Below are 15,431 nucleotides of genomic sequence, written 5' to 3' on the forward strand. Positions count from 1 at the left end.
TGGCGCAGCCAAGAGCCTGGCCTAGCCTGCGTGGATGGCACAGCCTGCTCAGCCTGGCTGCCTGGAGGGACAGCAGAGGGGCCTCCTCGCCCTCGGGCCACAGCCCGCCCCCTTCCCCTTCGGATCCTGCTCGTCTCCCCACCTGCCTGCTCCCACTGCCTTCATTTCTCACCACCTCTGAGCTGGCTCTTACCTGGTCTTCTTGCCTCCAGTAGGGACCCCTCTAGTTCACTCCCGGAAAGCCACATGAAGAGGCCAGCCACAGGGCCTTCCAGGTGCCCTTAGGCAGAGGCCAGAAGCCTTGCTGGCTCTGCAAGGCCCTGAAAAGGCTGGCTTGCGCTTGCCAGGTGGGCCTCAGGTCCCCTAAGAGAATTGCCCTGGCCATGCTGCCTCACTGGCTGTGAGTCTCAGTGGTCATTTGGGGGTCGGTCACCTGCCAACCAGGGATCACAGTGGTTCTGTTATCAGAGCTCCAAGCACAACTTGATGAGCTTCACTCCACAGTAAAGACACCCCTGGCCCTCCCTGGTGGCGCAGCGGGTTAAAGCGCTGCACTGAGAAGCTAAAGCCACTTCCGCACGAGTTCGATTCCCGCCTGCCCCGGAGGTGACCACATGGCGTGGCAGACCTCTCCTGACCCGCCCGCTGCTCCCCTCAGCAGTGTACTTCGTCGATCTGCCTGATCTGCTCCCCACTCTGTCTCTGGTGAAGCCTCTCACCGCCCCTGAGCCTCTGGCCTGTACCCCAGTTCTGTATTCTGTATGCAGAAATAAATAAATTAAAAAAAAAAAAAAGACACCCCTCCCCCAGGTTAACCTCTTTCCCTTGAATTCTTCAGGTGCCCCAGGCAGTTCTTCCTTGCATCCAGTCTCTCCCCTTCATGCCAAAGCCCCAGCTGGCTCTGCGGCTCCAGAGGCTGCAGAGCGGGTACAGGAGCGGCCAGTGTTCCACCGGAGCCGGCTTCCATCCACCTCCACCTCAGTCCGCCGGCCATCTTACCTTCCCCTTCTTGGTGAGGACCTGCTTATAATACAACCAGCCTTCTCTCCTGATATCACTGAAGGTCGCATCTGACAGGTCAGAGGTCGAGTGTCGCTTAGAAGGGGCGTCTGCATCTTCAGAGGTGCCCCAGCTATCCAGGGACTGCAGCGAGACAACACGGGGACACTTAGGGTGGCTGCCATAGAGCCAGCACCTCAGGAGCCCCATGGGCCCCTTGCTGCCACGCGGGCCCAGCGTGCGCCTGGGCTATCCTCCACCCTGCTGTGTGGCTCATGCGCCTTGCTGGCCCTCTCTGAACCTCGTGTCGCGGTCACGAGACGTCTGTGATTGGGAAGCCAGAAGGGAGGAAAGGCAGTGACCTGCTGCCCACACGTCTCAGCATGCTAGAAAAGCCAATCTGGAGCCTCTCTCCACTTTATAGACTTGAAGGAATTAAGGAAACATGGAGTTAAATGGTGTCAACATGGAGTTAAATAAACAGGGGAAGTGGGAATGTCAACAGGACTGAGTTCGTGGAACAGGTAGTCATGTCCACAAGGAGTTAAACAGAGGAAGCGACAGTGTCAACAGGACTCCAGCAGGAGTGGTATCAGGTCAAAGGAGAGTTAAGTAAGCAGAGGAAGTGATAAGGAATGAGCCAGGTGACAAAGACATCCAGGCCTTAAGTGAGCCAGAGATCTGGGAGGTCAGAGATGGAGAGGGCTCTTCCAGCTCGTGCCCAGTCAGGAAGAGTTAAGGCCATCTCAGAACTGTCTATGACTCCCCAGGTCCGACACCCTCTCCTTCCCATCACCCTCCACCCTGTGCGCCCTGCTTTCCAACGCGCCTCTTTTCTCCTGAAGATGCCACGAGAGTGCTGAGACTGGGCACTTTCTCGGCACCCACTGGGGCCAGACAGTGAACCAAGCAGGTGAAAGCCCTGCCCTCCTGGCCCTCGCAATCCAGCACGGGGGACAGGCCGGGGGGCCGAGGAGGAATGTGTAAAGTGGCAAGAGGAAGCACTGTCAGGGGTGAAGGCTGAAATTTCAGGGAAGGCCTAAAATGCCCAAGGGAAGTTAAAAAGTGGATCAGGTGGCCACGGGGGATGGGGCCCGACGCCCGGAAAAAACACCACAGAAGCCATCGCGCCCCCGCACGCCTGACACTCACCCCGTCGGTGAAGAAGCTGCGCAGCATCCGCAGGCTGGGGACTCGGTTGGGCAGGCGCCTGGGGGTCAGGAGCGAGGGTGAGATTGGGGGGGGGCAGCGCTGGACCTGACCCCCACCCTCCACCCCCCTCACTCCCAGGCTCAGAGGCCTCCCCAAGGGGAAGCACACTGCCCAGTGGGCAGAGTCCTGCCAGGAGGTCCCGAGAGCACCAGCCCAGGGGGCGGTGCGTGCCCCAGACAAGGCCTCACCGCAGAGCCCTGCCCTCGTCCCGGAAGGTGTTGAGTCCGTCATCGCAGGACTTGGAGCGTTCCGTGGTGATGGCCAGCAGGTAGGAGGAGCGGCGGCCGGCCTTGATGCTGCCTGCAAAGCCACCCAGTGAGGGCACCGGGGTCAGTGAGGCAGCAGGTCAGGGGTTCCCCAGAGCCCTCAATCTGGGCAGGGCCAGGAGGTGACTGTCCCCAGGAAGAGCAGAAACCACGCGTCAAGCAGCAGACCCCAAGAGACCCCCGGGGACCAGGCAGCGGGGAGGAGGGAGGGCGAGGGTGCCGGGAGCACTCACTGCAGTCCTGGGAATAATGGCGGCCAAGCGCAAAGGTGAAGGTTGGGGAGGACGGGCTGGTGCCCAGGACGGGCGCCGAGTTCATGGCACTGGAGACCACAGCGGAGGCGGGGACGTGCTTGGCTTGGAGGTCAATGCTGGGGCTGGTGGGTTCATCTGCACAAGCGGAGGGAGTGGTGGGCGGAGGTGGCAGAGAGCTGAACCTGCTGCCCCCAGCCCGGCTTGCCAGCCCCAGGGCCCCTCATCCCCAGACCCAGACAGCATCCCCAAGGCTCCTCAAGCCCTCAGACCACATGCCCTCTGCCAGGGGTCACCAACCCACCAGCTGTGGGCATGGAGGCTCAATGCCTGCCCCCATCACACCAAGTCACCTCCTTAGCCCTGGTCCTGAGCACAGGGGCTGTCTCCCCCTCAGACTTTGGTTCCCGCAGGCAAGTGTCTTTCCCACCAGGCTGGCAGCCTCTTTTTTTAGTGATGCATACAAGAACTGGGGTACAGACCCGAGGTGCAGGGAGAGGATACACCAGAGAGGGAGCGGGGAGCAGAACAGGCAGATTGGACTGAAATCCACTGCAGAGGGGCGCAGCGGGCAGGTCAGGAGAGGTCTGCTGCGCCATGTGGGTCGGCTCCCTGGCCGGGGATCAAACTCGTGCTGCAAGTGGCTGCGGACAGCTTCACAGTGCTGCAACTAAACCCCTTGTGCCAGCAGGGAGCCCCCAGACGCGCAGCCTCTTGAGGATAAGGACCATCTCTATCAGTTGAGAGAGGGGGTGCTCTCAGTTGAGGGTGGATGCTCTGAAACTAAAGACTACTCCCCCTCAGACTGGGAGCTTGCTAAGACAAGGGGCGGTGTCTGCCCTCAGACTGAGGCCTGGGTGGGGTGCCCAGGGCTGTGTCTCCTCTCCGGGCCCAGCCCTCTCCTCCCTCTCCGCCATAGCCGCCCGGGGCGAGCTCAGCACTCAGCTCCAGTTACCACCTCTTGGCTCTGGCTCCCAGTCCCATGACCTCACATGGCTGTATTTCTTCCAAGCCCCTGGACCCCAGCCCAGTGATCCTGCTCCCTCACGGGTACCTCAGGTCTAACAAACCCTAAACCTTTTCCTGCCCCTGCCCCTCTCATTCCCAATATGGAGGTGAGGCTGTCCACCTGGCACCGCCCCACTTGCCCAACACCTGCTCCAAAGGCGGCAGGTCTTCAGCATTCCCTCAGCTTTCGGGCTCAAGTCCAAATTCCCGGGAGACTGACAAGGCCCCTCTGACCCTTCCAATAACCCTGAAGTGCATTTGCCTCTTTTTCTGTCCCTAGGTACTCTGCTAACTCCTTCTCATCCATGTCCTCCCTCCAGGAGTCTCCTCTGGTCGCCGGGCTCTGAGCCGGGCGACCTGCGAGTCTCCCTTCGCTCCCGCCACACCCGTCCTGCAGGTTGTTCCTATCTGATCAGCTCCCTGACCTGGTTGGACCTGACCCCAGGGAAGCAGGGGCCCAGCACAGTGCCTGACACAAAGATTTGTTGGAATGATGGAGGCATAGAGAAAGGATGGAAGGAACAAAGGAGAGAGAATAAAGGAAGAATGGCAGGAGGCGCGGAAGGGTGGAAGGAGGGAGAAGGGAGGGAGAAAAGACGACTGGAGTGGGAGTGGGAGGGGGGACGGCAGAGACCACAGAAGAATGAATGGACAGATGGGTAGACTGGCAGATGGACGCACCGAGAAACAGGCTAACCTTGCCAGCACGCCCCGGAGTTTTGCCCACGGTAGAGAGGTGCGTGGTACAACAGGCACAAAGTCCCCGACACCACCCGCACCGTCACTCACCGATGAAGGGGATGGAGGCCAGAGAGTCTTCAGTCGTGGCCAGAGGAGCCACCTTCCTGCCCAGGCGATCCCCTCGCCCGCTGGCCTCTGGCTCTGGGGACTCGGCACCAAATCCAAGGTTCACCTGTCTCGCAGGGGGCAGTTGGACCTTGCGGCCAGTCGGCGGCTTCTGCCTCAGGACCACCTCTTCACGGCGATCCTCAGGGGGAGGCTCCAGGGCCCGGGTGCTGGGTTCTGGTCGGACAGCCCTGGGTGGCTCCGAGGCCTCTGGGGGAAATGGCGCCGAAGGCTGGGCCAGGCTGAAGGTGGGCAGCCCCCCGAAGGGCGAGTCCCGGAAGGAGAGTGCGTGCAGAAGGCCAGTCCGGCGCTGGAACGATGGGCTGTAGCTCCTGTACCCAATGTAGCCGATGTCACCCAGGCCCTGCAGGCCAGGCTGGGGGGCGGCCTGCGGCCCGGGCAGGTCCCTGGGCAGGTCCCTGGGCGGGCAGGCAGAGGCGCGGGCAGACGGGTGCTGGGAAGCCCAACCGCAGCGCTCGAAGCGGGGTGACGCCAGAGCCCCGGGTCCCAGTGCCTCAGCTGAGCGGGTGGCCCGGCTCAGGTAGTCGTCCGAGCGAGCTCGGTGCCAGCCCTCCTGGCCCAGCTGGCTCAAGGCACCCTGAGAGGTGGAGCAGGGCCACGGGCGGGGGGCAGTCACGTCCTCCAAGCGGTCCTGGGAGGCACTGCGGGCCCGGGGCGGCATCACGGGGCACCGCCTCTCCCCCGCCCTGCGGGGGACCTGGTTCGACAGCCAGTGGGACAAGGCCTGCTGACACTCCAGTCTGCTGGGGGGCACCCGGCTGCCAGGCTCTGGGAAGGCACGGGGCGTCCTGGGCTCCGAGGGGAGCCGGGGGAAGGCACCAGGGCTGGGGCGGGGCTGGCTCATCCCCGAGGAAGAGCTGTCCAGACTGCGGCGGGTGGCGGTCGGGGCCCCGGAGCCCGGGTCGCTCCAGGCAGCAGGGCTGCGGGGGTCGCTGGGCAGTGCTGAGAGGGGCTCAGGCACCATAGTGGCCCAGGCGGAGACCCGGGCGGGCGGGGCGTAGGTCTTGCGAGGGTAGCAGATTGGGGGCGGCTCTGGGATGCTCCGGGCTTCTCCAGAATACGGCTCGTTCCCCTTCAGGTAGGCGTCCTGGGAGTAGGCCTGGCGGGGGACAGAGGCAGTGAGCCGTGCGGGAACGCCGGGGGATCAGCACCTCAGGGAAGGGCGGGGGGCTGGGGGTCCCCGGCAGGGTGGAGAGGGCCGGAGTGGGGGGGTGTGTGCTCCAAAGAGCCAGGGAGGACAAAGGGAAACTCGGAGGCCTGGAGACACACTCACCCTCACGCACAGCCACCCACACACGCACGCTCGAGGAAGACTTATGGCCAGGACAGCTTTAGTCACAAACACTCGGACATCTGACTTCTAGGGTGCTCCCCCCATCTTGGCCTCAGCCACCTCCCTGCTTCTTTATGTCCAGAGAAGCCCGCAGCCCCGTGGCAGAGCTGGGAAACCTCACCAGAGACCAGTCAGGGTAGCAGATGACAGGGAAGGGGTGTGTCCAGGGTGGGGTGGGCTGTGGGCGGGCAGAGGCTGGGAGTCCACTTGGCCTTCCATCTTCTGGACAGGGAGCCGGCAGTCTGGCTCCTGGGCCACCGGGGTGATGAGGAACATGTCTACCTCCTACTCCATCTGGGAGAGGCCAGGCTGGCAGAGGGGCCTGGGGCCACCTTCTAACTCCCCAGGCCTGGAATTTGGCACTGGGAGCTGAGGCTGACGCTGCATTGCTGAGGAGTGACAGGGCCAGCGCCCAGGCCCAGCCAAAAAGGAGGCGGTCCCCGGGGACGGCCTTGTGGCCCTGGCCTCGCCTGGCCCTTGATGGGATGCCGGGGGCGCTAGCTCAGGACAAGCATCAAAGGGTAGGAGGGGGAAACCGAACACCCCCCCCCCCAAGGAGACGTAGGAAAACACCCAGAGAGACTCACACAGTGAGACACAATGAGACACGCACACAACTACACCTCCAGTCCCAGGCACACACATCACATGACCGGGCCAAGCTGAACCACACCCAGCACACTCGGCCCCTTCGGACCCACACTCCCGGGCCAGACACCCACATACCTCTCCCTCCTGCCATCCTGCTGGCTTCCCCAGCTCCCGGCATCACGGAGGCGGTGGCCGCGGCAGCATCCCCGCCCGCCTCCGCCCTCCCTCCCACCCAGGCACCCCCCTCTGCCCGCCGTGATGGCCGGGCCTCTGGCCCCCCGCACCGTGCCCTCCCCAAGCCAGCGGCCCTCAGCCCCAGCTCCGCTCTAGCTGGCCGGGAGGAGGAGGGAGGGGAGAATGGGTGTGGAGGGGCCGCGTCGGCGTGGCGTCAGCAGCTGCCGCGGCCCCATTGGCCTCCAGCCTTGGCTCCCAACCACAGGAATGCCGGGCCCCACCCTCCCGCCGGCCAGGGATGGGAGGGCCAGCAGAGGCCCCCAGATGCTGGCATCAGGCTGCTTGCTCACCCTAACCTTAGGGGCGGAACTCTCCCCCTCGCCCCCCCTTGCTCTGGAGGGGGGTGTCCAAAGTCGAGCCCCACCCCCACCCTGTCAGCACCACCCCCCTTAATTTGCACACCTCCCCTCAACTTGGGGGGAGGTATATGGGCAGGGCCCCTGAGACTGGGGAGAGCCATCCACCTTTAGGTGCCCATGCTTACCTCCCCCCACCCCAGGAAGGGCCAGGGGACAATCGAGGTCAGGGGTGGAGGTCCCCAGAGGGGCGCGGTGCCAAGCATGACCCCGTGATTACAGTGATTACGAGAGCGCAGCCAGGGCAGAAGCCAGCATGGCGCTCCCAGGGCCTCCCGGGCTTGGCCTCAGCCCTCCCATGGGGGGCAGTGACCTTGGGCGCAAGGAGGCTGGCATCTGGCAAGGACTGGGCCCTAGGCAGGGAGGACTGCGTTGGGCTCTGGGTCAGGTGGGGGCTGGACACAGGTAGACAGAGTGTGTGTGTGCATTTGTGTGTGTAGTGAGTGGGGATGTGTGCGAGTGGAGAAATGCTGATCTCTAGGAGCCAAGTGCCAGTGTGGGGGGCTTCCGACTGCACCTCCCGACGTGTGAGTCCAGGACACTGGTGCGCAGGCGCGGGTGGGCAGACACACGTGCTGTGAGGGCGGCCAGCGCCTGGGAGGTCGGTGGGTTCCTACTGGGAACCCAGGTTCGTGTTGTGGGGGCCCGAGAAGCTGGGGCCTGGCATGTTTTGGTTTGTGGGGTGTGTGAGGGGCGGGTGCCTGGGGGTGGCATGCCCCGAGAATGCGCGTGCGTCCTGAGCAACAGCGTGTGCTGAGGAACACGCGTGAGGGTTAAGAGTGGCACCGCGGGCTGAGCCCTGCGCCCGTGTGCCTGGCATGTCCAGCTGTGGTGTGCTGTGCCAAGTGGTATGCGGTGGGCCATGTGAGCAGTGGGGTGTGCGCTGCGTGTGTGGCACTTGCACAGGCGACACTGTCTCTGTGCTGGTCAGGGAGGGCATGCAGGGAATAGGTGTCTCATTGGAGCTGACAAGAATGTGCCCGTCTGGCAGGCCATGCTGGGCCACCCTCCTTCCAGATGCCCTGGCAGGAATCCCGCCTGCCAAGGCCAGCCCTCCCCCTGCCCAGCACAAGGCAGCCCTAAATGAAGCAACCACCAGTCGCGGCCCCGGGATGGGCCTGGCATCCCCAGTTGGGCAATGTGGGCTGGCACTACCCCTGCACTCCCTGCTGCCCCAGGAGAAGGGCTGTACCCTGCCCCAGGCCCCAGGGCCCCCCATCCTGACAGCAGCAGGACTCACCAGCTGGAGGATGTCCTCGTCCTTGGGCATGATGGAGAGTTCCAGCGTGTCATCACTGTGGAGACAGGGCAGGGCGTCAGGCCAGCTGGGCAACAGGGTCAGGGAGAACATGGAACCTGGTGGCCAGCGGGTGGGTTGCGCGGGGACTTGGCAAGCGCGCTGTGAGCTGCTCTGGGAGAAGGGTGGCAGGGGGCACTCACCTGTTCTGGATCAGAGCTATGACCTGGGAGTAGGTCTTCCCGATGACGCTCTCCCCGTTCACCTTCACCAGCCGGTCCCCTGGAGACAAAGGCAGGGTCACATGAGAGTGGGCGGGGGTGTCAGAGGTCCCACCTGAGAACCCCTGTACCACATATAATGACAGTGAGGGGACAGGAGTCGCCCCAACACCTGGAGCTAAATCCCACCCTAATCCATGGGTGGAGAAGAGATGGGGCCAGAGGTTGCAGGGAGACAGGTAACTGGGACGGCTCACCTGTGTGCAGCCCTGCCCTGTGAGCAGGACCATCATCCTTCACATTCTTGACAAAGATGGTGTCCATGGGCTCCAGACGGTGCCGGGGGGAGGGTCCTGGTGGGCATCAGCCAGGTTAGCTGGGGGTGGCTGCTGAAGGTCACGCCCATGCACAGCTACACACAGCGGACACACACTCAGAACAACCACAGGCATGCGCACACAGACCCACACATCCACGGGGACCCAGATGCACAGGCTATCTCAGGCACAAGGACACCATCCTGGGAGCATGAAAACTCCGTGAGCCAAACCCTACAGGGAGTTGTTCCTTAAGTGTCTTGTGTCAGCTCTGTGCCAGAAAGAAGCCTGACAGGGATGTGCACGGATCCAGGTGCAGCCGCGGGCAGGCCCCTCCACACACACCTTCCGCCTACTCCCTGGGCTTGGGGGGCTCCAAGCAGAGGCCTGAGGACCCTGGGACGGGCACTCAAGACATCGTATTTTGCCCCAGAAAAACCCCTCTGCTGCTGCCTCCCTCAGAGGGGTGGGGCTGTCCTGGGTGAATGGGCTCCACCTCCCCACGGGCCTCTGGCAGGGGGCTTCAGGAAGACAGTGCTGCCCGGAGGCGCCCGGGGGGGCGACAGGAAGGCTGCCTGTTCAAGGGGCTCTGCCTTCAACACCCAGGGGTCTGGGTGCCAGGAAGGGGCCCACCGGCATAGCAAGCCTCCTCCCAGTGCCCAGCAGCCCCACTGGCTTCTAGCCCAGAGACAGCCCTTGCTCGGGGCACCCTCGCCAGCCTCCAGGCCCTGCAGCCCCACTCCCTGAGCCTGACAAGACCGAGAGTAGCTTCAGGGCAGGGGTCAGGTCTTAGAAACCCATCTTCCCCCTCCAAAGGCCCCCCACAATGTGGAGTGGACAGACCCAGAGGGAGACAAGTGTGAGTAAGGGAGGGAGAGAGAGGTCCAGAGCAGGACACACAGAGAAGAGCCTTCGGGGGTGGGCGCACAGCAAAATACAGGCTGACTCTGGGGAGGGGGAGAGAGACGAGCTGGAGTGGAGTCCAGCCCAGCCCAACCCAGGCTCCTTACCTCCTCCTCGGCCTCCATTCTCTTCCTCCTGCAGGGGACAGAGAGGCAGGTGTGGCCCTCAGCAGCTCCACTGGGTGGACCCCTTCAGACACCCCCACCCAAGGGCCTGCCCTCTTATCTCCCTTCAGCTAGCCACAGGGGACAGGCTGGGAGGGGTGTCCTGGGGACAGTTCCCAGTAACATGAACCCTCTCATGCCTGCTGATTCCACCATAACAGGGGTGTGAAAGCCCCCAGCCCCATGGGGGACCCTGGGCCCCTTCCCCTGGGGTGCTCACAGCCAGGGGGAGGAGGAGGCGCCAAGCTCCCCAACACAGAGAACACCCGGCAGACTCAGATAAGCAGGTGTGACCAGCGCAGACAGTGGCTATCAGCTCTTAGAGAGGGGAAGGGAAGCTGATTAGGGTGCCTGGGGGGGTGGGGAGGGGAGAAGGAGGCCAGTTGGAGGGTGGCTGGGAGCAGGTGTTCGGGTACAGGGTGGGTGTGCAGTGCTTGGTGGCAAGGGCAAGCAAGTCCGGATTGGCTGAGCCGGAGGAGAAAGTCAGCACCAGCAAGTGACAGAAGTCAGACTGACACGCTCAGGTTTGAAAGGAGAGGGGGCGGGGGGGGAGAGAGAGAGAGAGAGAGAGAGCCGCAGGACTTGGCTCTGGGGAGCTGGACCTGACCGCTGCTGTCACCTGGCCTAGTCCTTGCCACACCTCGCCGAGACGCAGGCTGAGACGTCTCAGGGCCACCCAGAGACTCAGTGGCAGAGCCAGGGCCCGAGCCCATGACTCTGGCAGGCAGCCAGGATAGGGTGGGCCCCAGGAAAGCCACTGGGCACTGCCAGAGCTGGCCCTCTGCCCCTGGTCTCCGGTGTGTGGGGCGTGCCCACTGCTGTGAGCTGACAGCTGGTGAGCTGACAGCGGGTGGCAGAGGCAGATGGACGCAATCAGACGGCCGGCCGGGCTCCCCGCAGGCTCCCGGCCCGGACAGGTTCTAGAAAAGGGCTGGAGTCTGTCCCGGGCTTCTCTGCCCCAGGGTCTTTCAGCGCCCCGCATAGATGAGACAGAGGTGGCCAGCCTAGGCCACTCAGCGACCTCCGCTCCTGTCACCCTGCAGCCGGGTCCCCCGAGGGAAGGCAGGGACCATGAGGGTGAGGCTTTTGGGGAAGAAGGGAAGGAAGGATGGGGCACCCAGGGAATTGGTGGCTGGTGTCCATGGGCATCAAGGCGTGGGGCACACACCACCAGCCCTACTTACGCTCTGGAGCCTGGCTACATCAATGAGAACAGTTTCCACAGGTGCCCCAGACTCAGACATGGCTGAGCGCCGCAAGGTGGCACGCATGATGCACTTACAGGGCACACATGTATGTGTCTAGATGTGTACGTGCACACACAGAGAAGCAGCTGTGCAGACTGATCCCAGCCCTGGGGGAAGGGGTGGAAGGGGTTCATTGACTCCAAAATAAATCTGTCTTCTCTGCTGCTGCTGGGAGAGGTAGGAGAAGAGCATAGGGCACTCCTGGGGAGCCCTGATTCCTGCCTGAGACGCCCTCACGTCTTCTCCCATGTCTGCTTCATTGTCAGACACCCCTTGAGTCTGTACCCTTGGGTTGGACTAAGCAGCCCTGGTTCCTGGACTCAGAGTTTGACACTTGTATTAGGGCTGGAAGGGCCCCCCAGTAGTTAAACGTTCTCAGGTGACCAGAGAAAAAGAGAGAGAGGGGTCAGATCATCCCGACACCCACCATGATGCGGGAACTGCTCAGGACTAGAAGCCAAGCCTCCTTCCTCCCAGCCTCCCAGAGCTGTGACCTGCGCTCTGGAGGGCGCCAGAGGTGTGCCAACCCAGTTGGACGCGGCCAGCGGGCAAGGGGTTCCAGCACTTGCACCTCCCCAAGCCGCCTGCTGAGCCTCCAGAGGCCAATCGTCTGGGGCGAGGGGGCATCCCTCAGGTCTCCTGCCTGGCCACCCCCGGCCCTGCCCCTGAGAAGACGGAGCTGGAGAAGTCAGAGTCCAGTCAGAGAGGCTCTGAGAGAGCCGCTTCCCAGGAGGACAGTGGAAGGGACAGTGTGCAGGAAGCCCCGCCCCGCCCCGCCCCCAGCCCCCGCCTACCTTCCGGCTGCTGTGCACAGCCGACTCCGGCGGGTACACGAGGAAGTGGCGCAGGGTGAAGCCAAAGCCATCCTTCTGACTCTTGTGCAGCAGCAGCGTGCGCGGCCCCGGCCAGGGGAGGGGGCGCCCGGGAGAGCACCCATCTCTCGGGCCCAGGGGCAGCTGCGGGCACAGGGAGACAGCACTGAGTGGCCATGTGCCCACCCTCCCCTCAGCAAGCACAGCCTCCCGCAGCCCGGGCACCTGCGTGCGGGGCCTGGACGAGGCCCGGGGGCCTGACTGCTCCTCGCCTCGTCCTTCCTCTCCCACCCTCAGTGCCCAGTAGCTTCTTCCTTTCCCCTCAGTCAATCCCTTCGTGCCAGGGAAAAACTCCCTACAGGGGGCCAAGCGTTCACCCAGTTTGTTCGGCATTCGCTGAGCACCTACTATGTGCCAAGCACTGGACACAGTGGTAAGTGGTAAGTGCCCCCCGTGATCTGAGCTCACTCCCGCCTGCTCCACAACCGCACAAGCCCACCGACACTCACACACTTGGGCAGGCAGATCACACCGCAAACACCCAGACGAGCACTCACGTGCCAAGTGCACAGACAGCGTGGCCCCAGACGCGCTCACGCAGCTGCACCTAGCCAGTCACGCACGCACCCACATGCAGGCTGGCGCACACCGGGGGGGCGTGTGCCAGGAGAGGCGGCACATGGCACACGCAGCGGGAGCAGCAGCAGGGACAGGTGGGGAACCCGGACCACAGGGAGCGCCAGCCGCCGACGACCAAAGCGACTTCCTGAGGCCGGGAGCCCAGCCCAGAGGCTGGTTCTGGTTCTCCGGAAACCGGGTGGGCGGGGAGACACTCACAGCCCTCTGACCAACTTGCTGGAATGCCTGGGATTCCCCAGGAGTACATGGCAGAGGGTGTCTGAAGACAAGAGTTGAGGGGTGAAGGTTTGTTTCCGGGGCTAAGACAATGGACAACAGTTTCCCTGCTCAGAGGGAGAGTGGGTGCCAGAGGCGTGTGCAGGGAGGAGATGCCACTGACTAAAAAGCCAGGAGACTTTCAACCCCCAATAAAGGGCGGCCTCACCTATCTGGTACCCCTAGCTCAAAGCACGCGGGGGATAAGAAGCCCCCCGTCCCCACTCACGCCCCTTCACCTCTCCAGGGCCCCTCAGCTGCAGGAAGAAAAGGCTGGATGCAGAGCGAGAAGGCCACTGCTCAGGGCAGCTTCCTGCTTCTCCTCTCCTTGCCAGCTGGAGGCTGGAGAGAGGCGAACGCACCGCTCAGGTGCACTGGCACAAAGAAGCAGCTCACATCTCCACAAGCTCGCCAGGAGGGAGCCTGCGGCCCTGCGGGTAACCAGCCCTAGCTGGGGGTTTCTGCGTAGGGAGGAGGGCCTGGCAGAGGGGTGCTTTACTATGACAGAGGCAGTAGGCGTGCTCCACAGTGGCAGGGCACGGCCAGGCAGAGGGGTAGCTACAAGGAGCCTGAGCAGGGCTCTGGGCAAGGAAGAGCCTGTGAACCCTAGACGTCTGGAAAACCACCTGCCGGGCTGCGAGCTCCCGCTCCCAGAAGGGTCCAAGCAAAAGCGGGCCTCCCCAGTTGGGAAGCCTTCTCGGGGGTTTCCAGCCCCAGATGGGAGGGCAGCAAGGGCAACAGCTCCCCCCACAGATGGCTGTGACCCCGCCCCCCCACTTCTGTGGGAGTCTGAGGAGCCCAGAGGAGGACATTCTCTGGGAATCCTGCTGAGGTTTGCAAGCCCCTGACATGGCCAGGAGCGAACTCATGGGGAGAGAGCAGGACCTCAGGGGCCCCCCACTGTGGCCTCCTTCCTGAGTCCTCCTCCCCAGTGTGGACAGCCTGCGGCTGCCCTCCAGAGCCCAGGCTGTTTGCAGGGCCTATTGTTTTGCTGGTGTCCTGGATTAAGGTTTAAGCCACCAGCTGCCCCAGTGAAGAGAAGTAGCTGGGACAGGTCCCCGCATGCCGCCCCCCTCCTTCCCTCCTCACATCCTGCCTGGAGCTGCCAGCTGCCTGGGGGTGCCACTCCCTGGGGGGCCTGCCTGTAATCCAAGTCGAGGGGCATGAATTCTCTCAGGCCCCATCCTCACCCAGGCCCTGCTGGCGCTGGCCCTGCTCCCTTATCTCTGCCTCTCCCCCTCTGTTTTCCTTCCTTTCAATCTCCCTCCCCCCAATCCCTCCCAGCCAGACTCCTGAGAATGTCATGTGCTAATCCCCCCACAGCTACCACACCCAGCCTGAAGAGGAGACATCAAAGCCCCCATGAAGGGCCAGATCTGGCATCTCCCCTGTGGGAAGTTCTTAGGTTTAACCTCAATCCTTTATGCTATAATACAGGTATGTTTCTTCTCCCCTCAGCCCCCCCCCTCCTGGACCTGGGGCAACACTGGGTCTTACTGTCATATTGGAGAGGGGGGTGGTGACAGATGCAGAAACACAGCAAAATTAGGCAGTGAGGATTAGGCAGGTGATCAGATTAGGCAGGGGCACAGCTCACACACATCCCAACTCTGCCCCTCTGAGGCAGGCGCAGAGACAAGAGGATGGCGGGAAGAGGCCTAGGACACAAAGGCCAGGACTGGATTAAGGCTCTTCTGCACCCAAACACTCACACCCTCCTGTCAGGAAGAAAGAGACATCCAGAAATACCGAGTGATGGGGAGATGGCACCAGAGCCACAAATCAAACAGAAGTGGACACGTAGTGGCTTGGCATCGCCAGGAACCCAGGAGTCCTGCTCCTCCCCCCCACCCCACCCCGCCCCCAGGAGCATAAAGAGGTCATTGCAGGGAGCACAGCATTCATACTGGGCATGGTGCCCACTGTGACTCACGCCCTCCCAGCCGGGTCGATCCCGGACATCAGAAACACTGTCCCCACCCCCTCTCCAGGCCCCGGTCCTCACCCTGAGGTCACTACCTGCTGGCCCCATTCTGCCACCTCGCCCCCTAGAGAACCCTTGTGTGCCCCGTGCCCTGGCCTCCTACCAGGCAGAGTGCAGGATGGTGCCCATTGCTCCAAATGGCGGCTGCGTCCACCTGCCTCTAACTCAGGGTCCCTGCGTGCCCGAACTCCTCTGGACACCAGTATTCCAGCATCTCTTCAAAAGTCCCAGTTTCCTGCCACCGAACCCCTGAACCAAGAGGCTGGAGCCCACTGGGAACTACCTCCAGACTGGGGGCTGTGTTCCAGGAACCCTGGAAGGGCTCCCGGCCACAGTCCTGCCACTCTCTCCCAACTCTCTCAGCAACTCACTCACTCTGCAGCCCTGGGCATGGGTTGGAATTCAGGGTGTACTGAGCTCGGAGAGCGCCAGGAGTTGGTGACCAGTCCCCACCTCCAGGAGGCCTGCCCGGACCCCTGTCCCTGGGCCCTGATCCCCGGCCCCACCAGCCCAGGCGCTCACCCTGGCTCGGCGG

At 63.1% G+C, this 15,431-nt stretch overlaps 1 protein-coding gene across 1 annotated transcript in view; it reads right to left on the reverse strand.

Annotated features, from left to right (window-relative positions):
• Positions 1-15,431, reverse strand: part of ARHGAP23 (Rho GTPase activating protein 23) — a 61,416-nt gene that overhangs the window by 26,553 nt on the left and 19,432 nt on the right. Inside the window, exons 2-11 of the mRNA XM_012726049.1 lie at positions 12,001-12,162; positions 9,903-9,930; positions 8,833-8,928; positions 8,558-8,636; positions 8,358-8,412; positions 4,526-5,702; positions 2,711-2,866; positions 2,400-2,511; positions 2,152-2,209; positions 1,000-1,143 (exon numbers count right to left, since the gene is read on the reverse strand). Coding sequence (XP_012581503.1) covers positions 1,000-1,143; positions 2,152-2,209; positions 2,400-2,511; positions 2,711-2,866; positions 4,526-5,702; positions 8,358-8,412; positions 8,558-8,636; positions 8,833-8,928; positions 9,903-9,930; positions 12,001-12,162 — 2,067 coding nt within the window. The remainder of the gene's footprint in view (positions 1-999; positions 1,144-2,151; positions 2,210-2,399; positions 2,512-2,710; positions 2,867-4,525; positions 5,703-8,357; positions 8,413-8,557; positions 8,637-8,832; positions 8,929-9,902; positions 9,931-12,000; positions 12,163-15,431) is intronic.

Source organism: Condylura cristata, unplaced genomic scaffold, assembly GCF_000260355.1.
Source record: "Condylura cristata isolate star-nosed mole 26May11 unplaced genomic scaffold, ConCri1.0 scaffold00017, whole genome shotgun sequence".
NCBI classification, from domain to species: domain Eukaryota; kingdom Metazoa; phylum Chordata; class Mammalia; order Eulipotyphla; family Talpidae; genus Condylura; species Condylura cristata.